This window comes from Penicillium diatomitis (assembly GCF_028827545.1).
Source record: "Penicillium diatomitis strain IBT 30728 chromosome Unknown utg000004l_segment0_segment0, whole genome shotgun sequence".
Taxonomy (NCBI): Eukaryota; Fungi; Ascomycota; class Eurotiomycetes; order Eurotiales; family Aspergillaceae; genus Penicillium; species Penicillium diatomitis.
In genome coordinates, this window is record NW_026623176.1 from 296902 (window position 1) to 316458 (window position 19557).

The window sequence follows — 19557 nt, forward strand, 5'->3', positions numbered from 1 at the left end:
TCAAGTCGAGATCCTAAGCTGGATTCTTTCGCACCGCGTTCTTGCCAACGTCCTTCCATCGCTGAAGGAATGATTACTGGTCAAGGCCAGCATGAAGTCACTGGATTTTTCAAGGACCCTTGACCGGTCGCTGTCTTCGTCGAGGCTCAAGTTGAATTCTCCAATATTTTTATGGAACACTTCGACGGGTCAGACAAGACTGTGTCGCGCAAGTTGCAAGAATCTCGATTACACCACTGGCGATCATGCTCCACTCCTGCCTGTCGACTGAGCCCTCTCCAATGAATGCGAGTTACGGATGACTTCTGTTGGCATATTAGCGGTATTGTTAAGATTGAATCGCTACAGGGACAGCCGCCAGTTGCAAATCGACACGTTGACAGCGATTGATGTTCAAGGCTTTGCAGACGCACATTTTAATGTGCTTGTCATAGTACACTGAACGGCTCCCAAATCTGGAAATATAAATGAATGGATTGCTAAAAAGAGACAACCATGCTCAACCGCAAAGGGCCGAGGACGGTCCTCAGGAGCACCAACTTTCGATCTGAGTAGTATCCGAGCGATGACAATACTCTCATGCAGATTCCTCACCCCTACCATCCTTCTTCAAGGAAGACACTGCGAGTACCACTGGTTCTGAGCCTTGCACGTGGAGCCCGAGGCACAGTTTGTTGGACCAGTCCATCCACTACCTCCACACTGTCCATAGACCGACTGAGCTCCACCAGAAGAGCCCGAACCCGAGCCCGAAGTTGTCGTGGGCGTCAAAGTCGTCCGAGTAGTGGTGCTCTGCTGCAAAGTGGTGGTCGACGATTGAGAAGAGCCACCGCTACCGCCGCCTCCAGACTCCAACCCTACGGGAGTGGTATCCGTCTCCGTCTGGCCATAACAGCCACAAGACTGCCAGTCGGTCGTCGCTTGACCCGGACAGGCGATCGGTTCAAAGTCCACCACCACGTTATCGCCAAAGATTTCGTTCTGGGCCATAATGTCAAAGTGGTAGCTGTACCCGTATTGGTTGGTTGCGCCGGGGTTAGGACACCATTGCTGATTGCCGTTGTAAGGGCAGAGGTTGGTGACCATCACGATGATGCTTTTACCGGCTACGCCGCCGGTACCGCAGTCCGTGCAAGGGGGTGCGCCAGTGGATGTGAGCTTGTAGCACTTGCCACAGCCGGCACCGCACCAGTTGGCACCTGCGGTGTCGTAAAGCGCCTGAGAACCTGCGGCGGTGTATACACCGTTGCCAATGCCAAGCTGCAAGTGAGGGAGGGTTTAGTCTCAGCGAGATTCGATATCGGCTTCAGGGGCCAAGATCAGGCACATCGGAGAATTAATTTACCTGCCAAGAGAACAATCCCGAGCCGGATCCACAGCCACAAGCGCCCTTTTGGCCATCGTAATACCTCTATTCATTCATTTGTTTCGTCAGCTGGTGTTCTTCAGTCACTAGTGAGTCGTGGCTACGAGCAAGGTGAGGTGAAGCTGAGAGGAATGTATTGCAGCCAGAAGATGAACTCACGGTGGTGGTGGCTTTGTATGCCGCCGCCGAGGTGAAGAGCTCTAGCAGGAGCACTGCAACACCGCCCTTCATGATTGGAAAACGTCACACTTGAATAAAGCGAGGCTGAGAGAAAAAAAAACAGAAGATTGTTTGACGGTCTGTTACTGAGATCTGGCTGGTACTCAATGGTATAAATCATAAACACTTTCCCCCTTGACGCAGATATCCAGGCAGTCCGGATGCTGTTGTTTCATTGCGCATGTGGAAATGAACATCCGGGACATTCACCCACCCAAGTGGACGAATGCTGGTCACCTTGCTGCCATAACCCTCACCAAGTCAGAAAGTTTGTCAATCCTGTGATCTTTTGGATTCACTTTTTCCAACCACATTCGATTCAATTTACACCCATTCGACCATGTTGTCGGTCTGTTTTCCCGCTTGGGTCTCCAGTTGGCCACTTTTGGAACGGGCTGCGGCCCGCTACTTGAACCTTGGTACTTGGTCATTTCAGCCAAAACAAATGATGTCAAATGCGTTTAACGTGACTTGGGACAGAATTAAGCATGGAAGTGGAGGCGGATCAAACATCACGGTGGAGTATGGACTACTGTCTCGAACAAGCGAGGTAGTAAGTTTGTAACCTATGCGGTCTCAGAAGAAATAGAAATATTTTCTCCCCGATTCATACCTGGTGAAACCGACGGAGCGACTGCCCGAGGATGTTTCCCGTCTAGGAATTGAAGGACGATTCGCATTCACTTGCATGCATCTCTGATTCATGGAAGACCCCATGCGAGTGCTAGGCTTCGATGCATTGCCGACAAGTCTTCGGGTAATGACCCTTGTCTCTTTCACAACGTGCTCGATCGGCGCCCTAGAGGAAGAAGGGTGTGGTATAAACAGCCCATGGTGTCCGAGCCAGGGGATCACCGGACCTTTGAAATTTTGCCTCCGTCCCTCTTCAAGACACTATACCTTGTTCTTCTCAACACGGAGAACCTGCCGCAATGACCTTCAACGGGTTTCCCTTTTCGTGGTTGCAGAATCAGTCCGACTGGGCAGAAGTCTGTGAAGATGCGGGGTATCCCGGCATCCTGCATTCTGCAGCCGGTTAAATTGACGTTCGTCTAGACTTGTTGCACTTGGGAATTTCTGGGCCCTCGACATTTTCAGTCTTGCGAGTGTATCTCACTGGCGCCCACAATTTCGACTGGAAATTTCAGGGGTCTCGGTGGCTGAAGCTAACCCTGATTCAGTTGTGCAGGTCTCTCACGTTGCGAGGGAATTTTCCCCACACGCGCGTTCTCTTCACCCCTCCTGGCGGAAATTTGAATGCAGAAACGAGAAAAATTCGACATGTGGGACGGCAGTCGTACGGATGAATGATTACAGCTGACGATGGGTCAATATGGAACAATTCCCGAAGAAGGAAATTCTCCCTTCCCCGGATTTCTTCATCTGCAGCCGGCAATTATGATTCCGACGCCGCGTCACCCATACAGCCTGCACAATAGGATGTTCTCCACCGTACTGCAACGGGCGAGAAAAATCTGGCAATTTGCACCGGATGTTCTGAAAGAAATCAGCTTTGGCCTAGCTGTTTCTCCGTGATCCTTCGGGGGTGGCGTCTCAACTTCCTCAAAGTGACCAAGGCCGACAGATGTTGCTTGAAGACCCCTCTATCGATTCCAACATAAATATGAATTCCTCCGTCGATTCACCCAGGGAGGTTTTTCCTTGACATTTTCAGACCAAACTGGATTCAGTGTTCAACGTGCTCTGATTCTCCTCGCGTTGATCGTCATGTCTTTCACCAAGAGACAATTCGTCGCTGCGGCATTGGCTCTTTTGCCCCTCGCCCAGGCCCAGCAGCCAGCAACTACCGATCCCGGTAACCCGTCCTTGAAGACATACAAGTGTTCCAAGTCCGGGGGATGTGTTGCTCAAGACACTGCCATTGCTTTGGATTGGAACTACCACTGGATTCACACTGTCAATGGCTATGAATCCTGCACCACCTCCTCCGGGGTGAACACAACCCTCTGCCCTGATGCAGCGACCTGTTCCAAGAACTGTGTCATTGAGCCAGCCAATTACACTTCTTCCGGTGTCTCGACGAGCGGAGATGCCCTCACCATGCACCAGTATGTGAAGAGCAACGGTGTCTACGGCAACGCATCCCCTCGCGTGTATCTTCTCGGATCCGACGGCGACTACGTTCTCATGCAGCTTCTCGGCCAGGAACTGACCTTTGATGTTGACATGTCCACCTTGCCATGTGGTGAGAACGGTGCTCTCTACCTCTCCGAAATGAGCGGAAGCGGTGGACGCAATGAGTACAACAAGGGTGGTGCCGCGTACGGCTCGGGATACTGTGATGCCCAATGCCCCAGCGAGTTGTGGAAGAATGGTACGCTTGTGCCCGGCGGCTCGCCCTACTGCTGCAATGAGATGGACATCCTCGAGGGTAACTCGAGGGCCAACGCATACACACCCCACCCTTGCAGCGCCGACAACTGTGACAAGGGTGGATGTGGCTTCAACCCTTACGCCCAGGGCAAGACCAACTACTGGGGACCCGGTGGTACCGTCGATACCTCCAAGCCCTTCACCATCACCACTCAGTTCATCACCGACGATGGCACCCAGACCGGCACCCTCAAGGAGATTCGTCGCCAATACATCCAGAACGGCCAGGTGATTGCCAACGCCAAGTCCTCCGCCGGTATTGACTCCATCACCGAGCCGTGGTGTGAGAGTGTCGACAGTGCCGCCACCACCTTCGGTGGCCTCACCACCATGGGCAAGGCCCTTGGTCGTGGAATGGTTCTCATCTTCAGCATCTGGAACGATGCCAGCGGCTACATGAACTGGCTTGACAGCGGCAGCAATGGCCCCTGCAGCAGCACCGAGGGTAACCCATCCAACATCATTTCCCAGGACCCCGACACCCACGTTGTCTTCTCCAACATTCGCTGGGGTGATATTGGCTCAACTTTCAATGCTCCCGGTGGGTCTGGATCTACCACTACTACCACCGCCGCCATCACCACCACCACCAAAGCCACCACCACCACCAAGACTTCATCCACCACCACCACGGCGGGTGGCGCAACTCAGACGCAGTGGGGTCAATGTGGAGGACAAAGCTGGACTGGCCCCACGGCTTGTGTCGCCGGCACCACCTGCAAGGTGCAGAACCCTTACTACTCCCAGTGCCTGTGATTTTAATCTCGATGGAGGGGAAATCTTGTCTTTCTAGAACAGCATCTTTTAGAAAATATACATCTGTTCATGAGATATCGAATGAGTCTGGACCTAGCGGTTGGTTGTCAAGGAAGATCAGGCTGCAACTCTTGTAAGTTAGGATGGGGCGTTGTTCACTATAGTGTACAGTTGTACACTGTACAGCAGCCTGGCCAACTCAAGATCGTAATTCTTAGAAGTCGGGGGACCCATGTATGCATCCACACATTTGAGCTGACGACAACCATCCTCACAGGAAATTGTCTCGCTTGGGGCGACCTCAACGAGGTTATCAGATATCGTGGGAAGAAAAGGTCGACCGGGCTGCAAAAGTCATAATCAATTTCACCGGCAAGCGAGCATAAGCGAGCATAAGCGAGCATAAGCGAGCATAAGCGAGCATAAGCGAGCATAAGCGAGCATAAGCGAGCATAAGCGAGCATGAGCAGGCGCTATATCTCAAGGGCTCGGCGGAGGTTTGGCGGAGTCTTTTTCCAAGCCTTCATTTGCTTTTGTACTCCGCAGCAGAACGATGATCATCTATGTCGAAGTGACAAGCCATCCGCGCCGAGACTCTCCCGCTCTCTATCACGACCCAATGGTCACGTGAGTCAGCGGCACCTCTTTCGACTCGAGCTCCGGTGGACTGGGGTTTGCTTGAAAAGCAGGCTTACCCCACTCCCGAGCCTCCATCATTTTGCTCCAGCCACCACCAACAGTACAAAACACTCCCGTAAGCTACACTGCCCACTGGCTTTTATGATTCTCGAGTGGAAGAGTTGCTCGGCTCGTTTTCACACGTCGTACTGCTCAGACATCATGTGCTGAGTGCTGACAGATCTCCAGCGGTTCGTCCCTTGAACTGGACACTGCCATCGAGCAACACAGGGGCTGTCAACGAACGGGCGCTCGGCTCGAAATATCCGATGGGGGCCTCGTGGCACGGACCGCGGGTCGTACAGCTTGGTGGATCTGAGAGACTTACGATCAATGGACATGGCAGTCCTTAGACGCCGCCTGAACGGTCTAATCGATCCGACCTCGGTTCGCTGGCCAGGCACGGCGCAACTAATTGTACTAGGGCCTTGGGTCTGCTCCTAGCGCTGACGCACCACTGTGTGATTTGATGGCCAAAGTCCCGCACGGCCACCAGGAACCGGATAGACGACTGGTTGCGGCGAATGGGGCCAGGATTGAGATCGATAGTCACTGCTTGGCGCACAGACGAATCCCTCATGACTCAAGAAATGACGGCAGACAAGAAAAGGCCTTGTCAGCCTAATTCGCCCAACTTCGGGGGATTTTATGGAGTTCATATAATGACAGCTCATCCCCCCTAGGGAGAAGAGCGTGAGCTCCTCCTTTCCTTCAATTCCAGTGGTCTTCCGTTGCATTGATAGCCTTAATCGCGCGTGATCGAAGCGTGACGCGTCCCAGCTATCGTCAGGAACACGATCCATCATGAGGACCTTCAAGGCTTTGTCGCTGGCCGCACTGGTCTATCTTCCCAGTGTACCCGGCACGATCGCGGCCTTGACATTGCACAAACGAGAGAACCCTGCGGTCCTGGCTCTGCCAATCACCAAACGATCCAACGACGAGTCATTGCGCAAGCGAAGCTCTGATGTTGTTAGCACCGAATTGATCAATCAGGTAAGAGGCCAATTTGAACCTCTTTGTCCCTCTTGGCACCATGGGGTCCAAATCTCATTTCGCGTGGGCGTATGGCGTTGGTCCGCAAAGCTTGTGTACTAACACCCTTGTCAGCACAATATCCAATACTTGGTGAATATCACAGTCGGCTCTCCGGGTCAATCTGTGATGTTGAGCATCGACACTGGCAGTAGTGATATGTGGGTGAACGTGCCCAATTCCAAGTACTGTGAGGGAGATGGTGCTCCGTGCGCTGAGGGAGGCGTATTTGACCCCAAAAAGTCGTCAACTTACAAGAAGTTCGACTACGACATCAAAGCCACGTATGTTGCGGGCATGTTGGCTAAAGGCCCTTATGGTACGGACAAGGTCGAGATAGGAGGCGTGACAGTGAAGAAGGCAGAATTTGCTGTTGCGGATGAGAGTCACAATGATTGTAAGTTTCATCCATCCTGGCCCCAGAGACCGATGCGGCACAATCATTTGGGTGAGCAAGGACTGACATAATACTTCAGATGGTATTCTCGGAATTGGGTATAAAGCTTCTACCTACGCGTCCTACGCGCTCCAGCGCGAATACGCGAATCTTCCTCAGGCTCTTGTGGATAGTGGCGCGATCAAGTCCGCAGCTTACAGTGTGTGGTTGAACAAAGTCAACAACGTTGGAAACCTACTCTTTGGCGGCGTCAACAAGGCGCAGTATGAGGGTGAATTGCAGACTCTGCCCATTGTTCCAAATCGAGGGAAATATACGTCACTTGCTCTGGCTATAACTGGAATCACTTATGGAAACTCCAAAGACACGAAAAGCATCTCGCAGGGGTTGCCCCTCACTGCGAGCCTCGACTCCGGCAGTACTCTGATCTGGCTGCCCAAGGAAATGGTTGACCCAATTCTCAAGTCCCTGGACGGTGCCTACTCTTCCCTGGCCAATGCAGCTCACGTTCCTTGCGAGAAGGCCGTTACCGACTTCAACGTGACTTTCAGTCTTTCTGGCGTCAAGATCTCAATCCCGGTGAGCGACCTAGTTTTCTCTGCCAGCAATTACAAGGGAGTTCCCGCAAATCACTGTATCTTTGGCATCTCTTACGGCGAGCCAGGAGTTAGCCTGCTGGGCGATACGTTCCTGCGAAGCGCCTATGTCGTGTACGATCTCGATAACAATCAAATCTCACTGGCCCAGGCCCGATACAACCCAGGCAAAGACGATATCTACGAGATCGGCACTGGGAAGGATGCGGTCCCGGGAGCTAAACACGTTGCTTCCGCGGTCTCCTCTGCCACTGGGAATGGTGTCGATCCTACAAACATGCCGGTGACACCTGGAGCGACTGGAGGCATTTCCACAATGACTCAGTCCACCGAGACGGGTTCTTCCACTGGGACCGTGACTCAAACTGCCGCGACCGGAGGATCTTCCACGGGCAACAACTCGCCAGCGTCAAGTACCTCGTCAGGTCTCGCAGACCTACCCACCGCCAGATCGCAATTTTTGTTGCAGGGAGCACTTGGTGCTGGATTGCTTTTGGCGCTGTGAGCGCTCACGATATGAAATGTTTTTTGTGGAGGTCGGAGTTGCAGTGAAGTTCCACTATCAGTCTTTGTCCGCTTGTACATTCACTTTTGTGTCAACGCTGATACCAACTAATCAATTAATTCATGCTCACACCGTCTATGTCCATAATGCGTAACCCTCAGGCTGGCTATATTTCAAGACCATATAGCAAATACCAGTAATTGTAGCGCACGATTCAATTGTCTAGTTGCAAACTTGAAAACCTCTTGATGTTATTTTCTCTGGGTGGGACTTTGTTGAAAATACTGCATATTCGTCATAATCACATACATTGACCACTCGAATCAATGAAGCTATCATCGACGTCAGATCAAGAAATTCACACGATCTACTCGCAGCGTGGCCTTCTTCAAGAGACAACCGACCGATTCTCCCCTTTTGAGATTCGCCGTATCTCAGACCGAGAAACATAACTAGCTTTCGTCTCAATTCTCGAATAACTGCCCACAGCGCATACTATTCCGAGAAAGGATGGTCAGAAGCCGGAATTAGTCTAGGTTTGAGATCAGGATGGCGAGAGAAATTGCGATCCAACGGCCACATAGGACGATGGATGTGACGATGTCCGAGGCGCTGTAGGTCTTGATCGACACCACCAGGTGTGAGAGCCAGTCTCCAATCTGCTGCCATCTTATATAACTCAGGCTCAAGGTATCCGATCTTGACCACCACTATGTCGGCAGAGCGGGCATCTAGGTTCAACTCGCTAAAGTCGGACTCGTGATGATACGGTTTTCGTAGCTTGGTGAGAATGACGAATACACTTCCGATTTGGAGTACACATTCAATCAGCCCGTCTCGATCCCCGTGTCGTACGGCGTGAACTAGACCTGTCAGGGTGATCGGACCCTCGTGGATATGGTCGACTTCAGCGCCTGCGACTACAGTTACAGTGGCACCGACGCCAGCACGAGCAACACTCTCGGCTGCATGATGCGCCGGAAGACTGGCATAGATGAGGGTGGGCCCATCTTTCTGTTGAAACTCTGGACGTGCCAGAATCCGAGACAGTGACCAAGTCACGTCACCGGCGCCACCCGCGGTTGGATTGTCACCAGAATCCGAGATGAAGAACGGACGTTTCTGCGACTCTATAGCAGCATCGAGACATTGTGCTAGGGAGCCCGTGGGGGCTGCAAAGTGAAATCTCTCGCGAGCGTCCCAGAATTGACGAGCCACGCGCCCTGTTTGCTCTAGAAGTGTCTGCGTGTCCCATCCAGTCACCATCACGACAGCATGATTGCGCGGCTCGTCCGCCCAGGCATAACCCACCCAGACAGCAGCGTCAATGACCGAGGGTAACGCCTCGATCACAGGTAGTAGCTCATACAGACTCTTGGCGGGATCTGCTCGAGTTGAAGTTTGCTCGCCAGGCAATAGAATCGGAATTTCACACCACGCTTTCAGCGGCCGGAGAGGCGTGATGTTTGTTGTTGACGACGACGACGACAACAAGTCTACCAGATTACGGCATGCGCGCTGCTTCGTCTCCGTCTCATCCTCGTGAGGAGCAGTGCGAAAACACGTAATGAGATCAACTTGATGGGCCAGCTCGGGGGAGACATTCCCATGCAGGTCCATTGACGTCGAGACGATGGCTTTTGATCCGGTAATTCGGCGAATGCGACGGAGTAATTCTGCTTCGACATCTTCTAGACCCTCCACGCACATTGCTCCGTGAATGTCGAACCACAGTCCATCCAGCGGATCCGCAGCATGGATCTTGGTGAGTCGGGTCAACAGTTCACCGGCCAACTCTTCAAACGCTCGACGGGTGACAATGCCTCCGGGCAAAGCATGGCCAATTAGTGCGCCTTGCCATGACGCTGCTCGTCCGAGCTGCGTGTCTTGGTTCAAAAAGGGATACTCTTGGATGATTTCCGGTCCGCGACGTGGATGAAACGCGGCGGCATCGGTTCGGGCCGGCGAAAATGTTGATGTCTCGCAAGATAGACCCGCAATCGCGATGACTGGCCGACTCACATTGGCAGATGTCTGTGTGTCAGGACTGACTAAGCCCTTTGCTTGTGATGGTCCCGATGAAAGCGACCGGAGTGTCATGTTGATCGGTCATCATGGCTATCAAAGCCCGACGAGAAAAGTTCGAGGGGTAAAGGTTGGGGAGAGAAAGAGTGAGAGAGAGAGAGAGAGGGGGGGCCGCGTCCTCCTGATTGTAACCCAACCCGGGACCAGCTCGGCCGCACGGTTTGCGCATCACGAATCAGACAGTTGTTCGGACCTTTGCTCGGTGGCCGTGTCATGCATACTGCATGCACAATCCCCGCATGTGGCTCTCGTGGTGTTGCATATGAAGATAAGGCAGTGAGCCACTCCCACGAGCCATCAGCCACCGGCACATGGAAACACTCAGCCCAGATCCTATCGGGCAATCCTTTCAGGGCATCATCAAGTTCATTCGGAAAATGCCATTGACGAATTTTGGCCGATCGATCAACAGAGAGGATCAGTTCACCTTACCCGGCTTGTGTTGCCACCGGCCCACGCTAGAATTGGAGTGTCCGACCGCAAAGTCTTCGCCAAGTCCGAGTCATATCGGGGAGGTGATGTGTAAAGTGAGTATCGAGGAAATCGCGGCCGCCTGTAAATAGCGACCCTCTGAGAATCCGGAAATGGGCACAGAAGCTTGACTGAAATGCTGTATTATCAGATTCAAGTGTGTATAAGCGGCACTGGCTTTATTTAGTTCTTCGGAGCATAGATGCTCCAAGAATCTCCGAAGCCCAGTAAGGTACATGCCTATTCTGCTGGTTTGTTTTGAACGTTGCCTAATACCAAGAGTACTCACTGTAGTACCTGTTATACGCCGATGATTCACCCTGACCGCGGCCTACAGACTACAAAATGGAACATTGCAACTGCACATCCGTCCTGAATCATGAATTCCATGTGACTAACAGAGGCTATGAAACCCACAGGCTACTATTGAAAGTTGCACAGTACAACTGGTCTCATCTATCCCAAAAAGTGCATGTTCAGAGATCAATAGTTCGATTTGTGGTGAGCCAGTGCTCGAGCTGCTTCGATACTGACCTATCTACTAGGAAGAGACCATGTCTCATAGGTCGCCAGGTGGAGTGAACAGTACCCATGCACTCGAACTGGGCCTTGCTTGTTGTCCAGGTGGTTAGTACGTTTGCAACACGCAATCCGTGACCGGGTTGCTGAATAGCAGAGGATAATTCACTTTCTGTGCACGGGGACCTAGATCGTACTGTCTTTCTACAAGTTGACTAGAACTTAACGATACAACTAATTTTCTCGCAGGAGCTGGTCCTGGGCTTCTTCATATTCCTACCAAATTGCGAATAGTACTGGTAGACAACATGGGAGATGGAAGTCAACCCTGAAATATAGTACTCCTATCACTCAAAAAGTAAAGTAAGTGTAAACGTGTATGTCTTGAAATCCCTTGACCTAAAACGTATCAGCATTTGGCGACATCCTGTGATGCAGAGCTTGCTCAGAAACTGCTACTGAGAAAGATCAATCATTAATCCTCGTGAGATCGTGATCATCGAGCATGGCAGGATGTACAGTAGTGAGTAGAGAGTAGTGAGTAGTGAGTACACCACTACTACCGATGTCGTGCCGCACCCGGTCGCTTTGAGCACGAGACCGCAAGAAGAGTCCGAGATACCCACAAACCAGAATCCATCCCTTCTCCAATCCCCCTCAACCCCACGCACCTGTCAAAACATGTCCGAATCCTCTTCACCTCCGACCTTTCTCGCTTACGGGCCTCCCGTTGCTTGTCGAAGCTTAGTAGCTACTAGCTTCTGTGCTACTACGGTACGGTTTCTCTGTGGCTTGACGACGTGACGAGCAGGATGAATCCACTCTCGGGCATTTGACTGGCTTTGGTATGTCTCCAACATCGAAGGCCTTCCCCCCGCCCGCTTATCGACCACCACTCGCGCGTATCCTCTGTAATGTGGATGCGCGTCGATCCTTGCCTCGTTGGCAGAGGTCATTCGCCGCGAATTGCACTCCTTTTGCAGAGATTACACCTTCTTCAATGGAGGGCTATCTGGGTAGACCGTGGAGGAGGAAACACACGGCCCTCGGCAAACTGGGTTTGCAGAGGATATCGCCGTCGGAGATCCGTGTCTTGTCCCTGGTCTAGATACTCCCAATCGTGAGGAGAAGAACCATTGCCGTTGTGCTGGACAAAGCTTCGCTTGAAGATTGCGTGATATCCCGGCTGGCACGGCGCAAGCCCACGCAAATAAGCCTTGCCCAAGCTTTGTAGCGGCCCCGTCGTGGACAGATTCTCCGTGATAAGGCACAATGAAGTAAGAATTGTATCTTGGAGTGGGCGATGGGTTGTAATAGAACCCAGGTTCATGAGCCTGATCAAACCGGACTGTTGGCCAAATGTTTGCAGATCTAAAGATCTGAGACTGGGTGATGATATTCTGCTGATTGTCAAGAGATACAAATGCCTGTGCTTGCTAGGCAGGTTGCATCTAATACCCGGCAGCCCGTCCATCCATCCGTCTTCTTCATTGGGCTGCAATGGAGTCAGCCACGCGCTTCGAAGAATTTGTGACTACTGGGATGGCGTGAACAGTCTATTCTTGCACGGAATTCCCGCTCTTGCCAAAAACTCCCGCAGTGCGCTAGTGGTGGACTTTGAGATAACGTTAACTAGTCGGCGCAATATCTGCACGTCGCTTCACACTGCATGGAAACCAGTCCAGCTATATGACGGTATACCGGTCTCCGACGGTGTGACCGTGCTCTGATGGGCTCAGGTCTCAAGCCATTTTCCAGTCAAAGGGTCGATTGATAGTTTCCAGAAGGATCACGATGTTGCATCGGACCGACTTTGCTTTCCTCGTTGGTAATCTACTCTCCAGACTGGAAGCACGCGGGATTTTCATGGGTCTGGCAACTCTCGACGCTTGGCTCACTCTGGATTCATATCACGATATGAGAAACTATATAAAGATGGGAATCTCTCCTCGTCTTTGCACATCTCCAGCATCCATCAACCTTTTTGCAGCTTCAGCCAGCAATTTGCATCCGTTGAAATCAGCTACACTTCGGTCTTTCTTTATTCAAGACACCAATTCAAGATGAAGTTCCTGACAAGTATCCTGGCCACCTCCCTGGTTGCTACCACAGTTCTCGCTGCTCCCCTGACGGCTGAGCGACAGGCTCGCAATGAAGCTCGTCGTGTTGCGCGCGAGAATGGTCGATCCAGTCACCCACCATACAAGCCCGGCACCAAGGAGGTCCTCTCCCTGAACCAGAGCCTCCACGAACAGTACAGCTCGAACTGGGCAGGAGCCGTGCTCATTGGATCTGGCTACAATGTCGTCACTGGCCAGTTCACTGTCCCGACTCCCAAGGCTCCCTATGGGGCCTCCTCGAGCACCCAGTACTGCGCCTCCGCTTGGGTGGGTATCGATGGTGATACCTGCGGCTCGGCTATCTTGCAGACTGGAATCGACTTTTGCATCCAGGGTGGCTCGGTCTCCTACGACGCGTGGTATGAGTGGTACCCCGACTATGCCTACAACTTCAACGGCTTCAGTATCGCTGCCGGGGATGTGATCAAGTTGACCGTGGATGCCTCCTCCACTACCACCGGTACTGCCACCATCGAGAATCTGTCCACTGGCGAGTCCGTCACGCACACCTTCAACGGTGGAGTTGACGGCACTCTTTGCGAGACCAACGCCGAGTGGATCGTTGAGGACTTTGAGTCCGGCAACTCCCTCGTTCCATTTGCCAACTTTGGAACTGTCACCTTCTCCAATGCCTACGCAACCGACAACGGCGTCAATGTTGGCCCTTCCGGTGCTACTCTCATTGATATCGAGCAAGGCAACAGCGTTCTCACTTCCAGCTCCATCGGCTCTAACAGCGTGAAGGTCAGCTACGTCTAAGGTTATGGGAGATATGAGACAATTGACGTGGATTTTCGGCCGTGGATCCCTGGACGGAACTTGGTGAGGGGAATAGGTATGAATCGTCATCAGTCCTTTCTCCAGAATCATGCCTTCCCGTAGTCCCTGCGCGGCTGCTGAGATGTGGATACGAAGCGATCATGTACATATTCTTCGCTGAATCCATGTTGCATCACTGATGAGTTTGTCGTTCTTGTTGATGTGCATTTTGCGGGCGATTTCTCTGTCCCACCGAATATGAGATTCGAGATTTTCCCTCGAACATGAAACGCAAATACCTCTTTTATTCACAGAGCAGTGCCAGTTTGGTTGTATTCTTGTGTCTTCGTCTCCCGGGGGTAAGTATTCAGGTAAGGTTATTCGGTCAACTTGCTTTGGTCGTTACACACGTAGGAATACTCTCAAGCCCGAGATTAGCTTGCCACTCGCTCTAAAGGGGGGTATGTGCATCCTTCGGGTTGTATTAGCTTGAGTAACCCTTTGAGATATCTATCCTTCGGTTCTTTCCCCACTTCAACAACGTTAAGACTTAACGTCGTACAGAGCGAAGGATGCTTTCATCCTCACGGTCAATAACGTGCGTGGATCTTCACTGGGACCATACCCCTCAGTTAGGGTATGTATGGGCTTGTGGATCACACTATATCTTGGTAAGAAGTCTCGCTTCATTGATACCAAAGCCTGCTTCCCTTCGAATGCGGAAAGCGACAGACAAGACCATAGATTAGCTACGTCTGCCGGAGCCCTGTATATTTAACACCTCCGACCCACGAGGCTTCATTCAATGTTTTCAATTTCCCGCTTCTGCCTCTTGTGGCAGATTTGCAGCGCTACTGTCACTCTTCCCCACAGTGCCAAGCACCAAGCTGCCGCAGCACATGCTATTGTTCGAGACGTCGCCATTATCGGAGGCGGCGCAACAGGCACCTACGCCGCCATTCGTCTGCAGGAAGACTTCAACAAGAGCGTGGTGGTGATTGAGAAAGAAAGGGATTTGGGAGGCCACACGAACACGTATCATGATCCCATCAGCAAGACCACCGTCGAACTGGGAGTCGTCGCCTTCCACGACTTGCCGGTTGTTACAAAGTTCTTTGCGCGTTTCGATATACCCTTGGTCAAGTTCTTCTTCAATTACACTTTGAAGAATGTCAATTTTCGAAACGGGCACCCTGTCGGGGAGCTAGAATCTCACAAGTCTACTCTTGGCATGTTCGCAGATTACTCGGAGCAACTGCAGCGATTCAAGAGCCTGGAGGAAGGGTATGTGTTTCCTGCGTCGGTCCCGGAAGACCTTGTCCGCCCGTTTGAACACTTTGCACGTATTCACAATCTCACGGCCCTGATTCCTCGGATATGGACGATCGACCAAGGAGTTGGAGATTTGCTGCAGCTGCCTACACTTTACGTGTTGAAAAGCTTCGGCCCAGAGATGTTGCGCAGCTTGTCCTCCGGCTTTTGGACGACTAAAAGACGGAACAATCACGAGCTTTATGAGCGGGCGTTTCAGCGGTTGAAAACCACCAACAGTGTGCATGTGAATAGTGTCGTTGAGTCTATGAACCGGGACATCCCTGGCCGGTATGGAAAGATGGTCGTGTCCACACCCTTTGGTAGAAAGGTTGTCCGCGCTAAACAGTTCCTCTTCACTATTCCGCCAACGCTGGAGACCCTGACGGGATTCGACCTGGATAGGTACGAGAAGAACTTATTCTCTGCTTTCCAATACATGGACTATTCGACCGGCCTCATTCGAGGTGCACCGATCCCCCGCGGGACGACCATGTGCAACAAAATCCCCGACCCGCACGTATACTTCCTCCCACGACTACCAACCGTCTACACGTTAGGGCCAACCCACCAGCCGTCCTTCCTCACCGACGTCAAATTCGGCAGCAACACCTCATCCATGACCGAACAACAGGTCAGAGAGCGCATTATCTCTGACAGTTCCAGGGCTCTACCGGGGAATCCGGACCTGGAGCTCGTCGCGTATGCCAGCCATAAACCGTATGAGCTTCGCGTTTCTTCCGACTTGATTCGGGACGGATTCTATCAGGAGTTGAATGGATTGCAGGGCCTAAGACGGTCTTATTGGACGGGCGCCGCATGGCACGCGCATGATAGTGGGTTGCTTTGGAACTTCACGGAGGGGATTCTTTCGCGTATGCAGCGGGATTGGAGTTAGCTGGTGAGTTTTCATCGGGATGGGGCTCTACTGAAGGTGTTTCTCTCTCTCTCTCTCTCTCTCTCTCTCTCTCTCTCTCTCTCTATTTTTGGGCATACCCCCGCCTGGTTGACCTGGCTTCTCGTGTCTGAGTCGAAATTGTCTTGTGGCCCAGCTGGTCAAGGTCGCTTATGCAAGTGATGCAAGAAGAAACACAGATAGTAAGTTATTGATGAATATCGCCGGCCTGGCCTTGCGCACTCTCACCGAATTGAAAAGTCAATGCTTTTCAGTTGCAGAGATAGCAGAGTTGAAAGGTAAAGGTTGTAGTGAATAGCAGACCGGTTAAATCGACCTTCTCTTTTGGAGTGCCATGACTCAGCTCTCGTGATTCAGGCCAAGTTTGACCCTTCAAGTATAGTAGATTCGATCTAGATCGACCGATATCAAGGCCTGGATGGAGGACGCCCAGAATTGACGTTTCGGACTTGGTGTCGGGTCGGGTTATACGTATCATTCTCCGTGGATCGGCGTGTTGTCCTTCTAAATCTCCGGGTCGGACGCCTCATGAATCGGAAACGCGGCGGAATCGAGTCTGTCCCGTAATTTCATCCTGGAACTGGAGGTAGATCCTTGTCGGTTTCAAGGGTCGGGAGAATGTTTCAAGGGGAGACTAGGAAGTACGTAACTACGTAACACATATTTCAGCTCGTGCGTGCGGCAAAGTATGGTCCAGGTCCTCTTGCGATAACGTCGAAGGACTATGGAAGTGTAGTCTACGGGGGAGATTCCAATTTCAGTCGGGGACTTGGAATGAAGGGTACCGATCGGATTCTCCATATTTTTGTGGGTTGGGCGTGGTTGACTTGAGGGTGTCTGAGCGAGTGATGATTTAACGAATGTGAGAACTAGAGTGCATTACACTCTACTTCAATATATTGGATATACACAGGCAAGACAAGCCAGGCGGGGGTTTAAGCATTCACAGCATTCAATCATATAACTTACACAGAAGGTAATTGCTACATGTCCCACTCATAGCACATCTTCGTACATAGAGCACAGATAGTCAACGGTTCAGCAAAAATATCTCTCTCGTCTTGAGCCAAACGGCTTTGAGAAGAGCAAGCGACAGTGGCACGAGATTGTCGGTCAAGGTTGAATGTCCATGCTGGCTGCGTCTATTCCGCCTTCACATGGGCTTCATTCGACCGGAACTCACCGCGAGTCGCACTCGACAGATCCGCAAGGTGATCCTCCGTCACGCTGACCATGGACGTCGTCCACAAGGCATGCCAGACACCCTTGGAGACAATGGAATAATCATGACCCTCTTGCAGATCTAGTCCGGGGATCTCAACGATCTTGTCGAGACTTTCTCCACCGGGGATCTCCATGAGATCCTCGTGGGAGGGGGGCATTTTCCGGGCCATTTTGAGGTCATCCAGGGGCAGCACTTTGCCATCGGTGGTGTCGCGGACTTCGAAAACACCGGAGACGGCCGCGCGGGGATCAAACGGGGTCCCCCATCGCAGGAAGGTCACTGGATCATTTCCCGTGTTGTGAACGGACACTTTGACGGGGAGCGTCGATGCTGAGTGAGCCTGCAGGGTGGGTAACTGGCTGGCCAGACTCACTTGGAGTCCTAAGCTGGGTTGCATCTTGGCTGTGATTCAGATGAGAAGGGTAGTCCAAGTGTTAAATGTTTGAGAGTGTAGTGGAATGAACTATCGAGGTGAAAAGTGTTTGTAGATTGGAGAGATCGGAAGTGCAAGTGTATGAAAGTAGGGGAGAGGGGAAGAATGGATATAAAGTTGGGAGATGATTTGACAAGCAGAAGAAATACACAAGGAGTCGTCCCTTGGTACCTTTCAAGAGAATTTGACACAAGGCTTGCGGGTGGCACCGAGTGCCACTTGGAAGTGCAACCGTGCAGTCCTTTCTTTCAACTTCTGCCACCCCTCCCTGGTTCGCCCCTCATCACAAGCCCAAGATGGACTTGATCGTCAGAGGCCTTGTGGTCTGAGACCCGTGATCAAACCGGCCCTGGACAATCCCGTTATCTCTGATTGAAGGGCAACACTGCACTTCATCTTCTCGGAGGATTTCCAGAATCGTCTTTCTTCCCCGCGATCGGCAGCTCCGCCGTCGGTCTTCCACAGGGAACCATATCAACACATTCCACGCTATTTTGATCGCGATGGACTCGTTCGGTCCGCGCCGCTCCTCGCCGCTCGGGGCGCCCAAGCTGACGAGAAAGGACGGTCTTCATGATGACGGACGCCCGCGAAGCGATGAATCAAACCCTAGCTGCAGGAGTCAGGAGCAATAACTACCGGAGATAATGTCAGATTGGGGTTAAACCGAATGATCCAGATACCGCAAAGTATGCAGAGTCGCAGACGTGCATGCTGCGTATAGTGCAATGTGCATACGTTCGGCAGAGATCGAGTTCTCGGGCATGACTCGAGGCTGCGGACTGGCTGGATTGCATCCTGCAAGTCTCCAGAACCAAGAAGTCTCCCGACCGACTAAAAGTCTTGGGTCACATCTTGGCACCGGAGTCCGAACTGAGGCCCTGACGCCGGTCCTCTTGGCACGATGCCGAAGTGATGATGGAATCTTCACTCTATGTGATTGGGTTCAGAGCAAGATTCGGAGATGGGAGACGAGCCTTTGCTCGGGGCAACAAATGACTTTCGTCAACGACCCATTGTTTCAATCAAAGATTTTGTTGGGTTGGTCCACGATCCACAGTCCACAGTCCATACAGTACCACCAAGGGTGACCAAAAAGGGACCAAACCACAGTATATGCGGTCCAGCTCACGGGACGGGTCCGCAGTCCCTGAAATTTAGTGCACAGTCAGCCCCCCTCTCTGTCGATCATCTGAAAATTGAAAGACAAAGCCTTGGACTCCAGAGGGTCCAGAGGTGAAAATGACTACCAGACAAAATCGAGTATCCAGAAAGGGTCTCCTGCCTGTACCGGAGCCAGATACACCAAAATTGCTGGCTGATTTGTAGTCGGCTTAGCAGAGGGGTCCAAAAATGAAGGAGAACCAGCAGAAGAGCGTCGACACCACACCAATCAAGGCAAAACATTGCCTCTTTCGGGCTATTCGGCATGGAAGGTGAAACAACTTCCTCTCGAAGGAGAGGGTCTGCCATAGCTAGTCCTCCCCATTCCCAGACCACAAGAGACAACGGGCCTCCGCCGGGCCAAGACTCTGCAACGGTCATTCTTCACGGAGTGATCTTCATCAGAGATAACGGAATCTGGACATCTGGACCAGTGAACGAGACGGTCTCATCGGAGGGACTATCGTCGCAATGTCTCCGCGGGACCTCTTGTGCTATCAACGGTGCGGGGAATGCCACCTCCTCTGTCGAGACAGTATCAGTGACGATCATACCCTCGTCCGACAGACGGAGGTCCAGGGCCACAAGGCAAGAGCGTGACCGAGATC

At 52.1% G+C, this 19557-nt stretch overlaps 7 protein-coding genes across 7 annotated transcripts; 4 read left to right on the forward strand and 3 right to left on the reverse strand.

The window, feature by feature from the left end:
- Positions 1-609: 609 nt before the first annotated feature.
- On the reverse strand, positions 610-1597 carry N7539_003423 (Endoglucanase-5; the record flags this gene model as incomplete). The annotated part of the gene is made up of 3 exons (XM_056933025.1): positions 610-1260; positions 1346-1411; positions 1526-1597. The coding sequence occupies 3 exons, from the start codon at positions 1595-1597 to the stop codon at positions 610-612; spliced, it is 789 nt and encodes a 262-aa protein (XP_056790566.1).
- Positions 1598-3313: 1716 nt separating this feature from the next.
- N7539_003424 (putative endoglucanase) lies at positions 3314-4735 on the forward strand (the record flags this gene model as incomplete). The annotated part of the gene is made up of 1 exon (XM_056933026.1): positions 3314-4735. The coding sequence occupies one exon, from the start codon at positions 3314-3316 to the stop codon at positions 4733-4735; it is 1422 nt and encodes a 473-aa protein (XP_056790567.1).
- Positions 4736-6217: 1482 nt separating this feature from the next.
- N7539_003425 (pepsin-like aspartic protease) lies at positions 6218-7946 on the forward strand (the record flags this gene model as incomplete). The annotated part of the gene is made up of 3 exons (XM_056933027.1): positions 6218-6409; positions 6524-6845; positions 6925-7946. The coding sequence occupies 3 exons, from the start codon at positions 6218-6220 to the stop codon at positions 7944-7946; spliced, it is 1536 nt and encodes a 511-aa protein (XP_056790568.1).
- Positions 7947-8441: 495 nt separating this feature from the next.
- On the reverse strand, positions 8442-10046 carry N7539_003426 (M81 family metallopeptidase; the record flags this gene model as incomplete). The annotated part of the gene is made up of 1 exon (XM_056933028.1): positions 8442-10046. One exon carries the CDS (start codon positions 10044-10046, stop codon positions 8442-8444), a length of 1605 nt encoding a protein of 534 aa, XP_056790569.1.
- A 3038-nt stretch (positions 10047-13084) lies between these two features.
- Positions 13085-13900, forward strand: N7539_003427 (A4/G1 family peptidase; the record flags this gene model as incomplete). Its single annotated transcript, XM_056933029.1, has 1 exon — positions 13085-13900. One exon carries the CDS (start codon positions 13085-13087, stop codon positions 13898-13900), a length of 816 nt encoding a protein of 271 aa, XP_056790570.1.
- Positions 13901-14705: 805 nt separating this feature from the next.
- N7539_003428 (flavin monoamine oxidase family protein) lies at positions 14706-16109 on the forward strand (the record flags this gene model as incomplete). The annotated part of the gene is made up of 1 exon (XM_056933030.1): positions 14706-16109. The coding sequence occupies one exon, from the start codon at positions 14706-14708 to the stop codon at positions 16107-16109; it is 1404 nt and encodes a 467-aa protein (XP_056790571.1).
- Positions 16110-17269: 1160 nt separating this feature from the next.
- N7539_003429 (uncharacterized protein) lies at positions 17270-17749 on the reverse strand (the record flags this gene model as incomplete). Its single annotated transcript, XM_056933031.1, has 1 exon — positions 17270-17749. The coding sequence occupies one exon, from the start codon at positions 17747-17749 to the stop codon at positions 17270-17272; it is 480 nt and encodes a 159-aa protein (XP_056790572.1).
- Positions 17750-19557: the final 1808 nt, after the last annotated feature.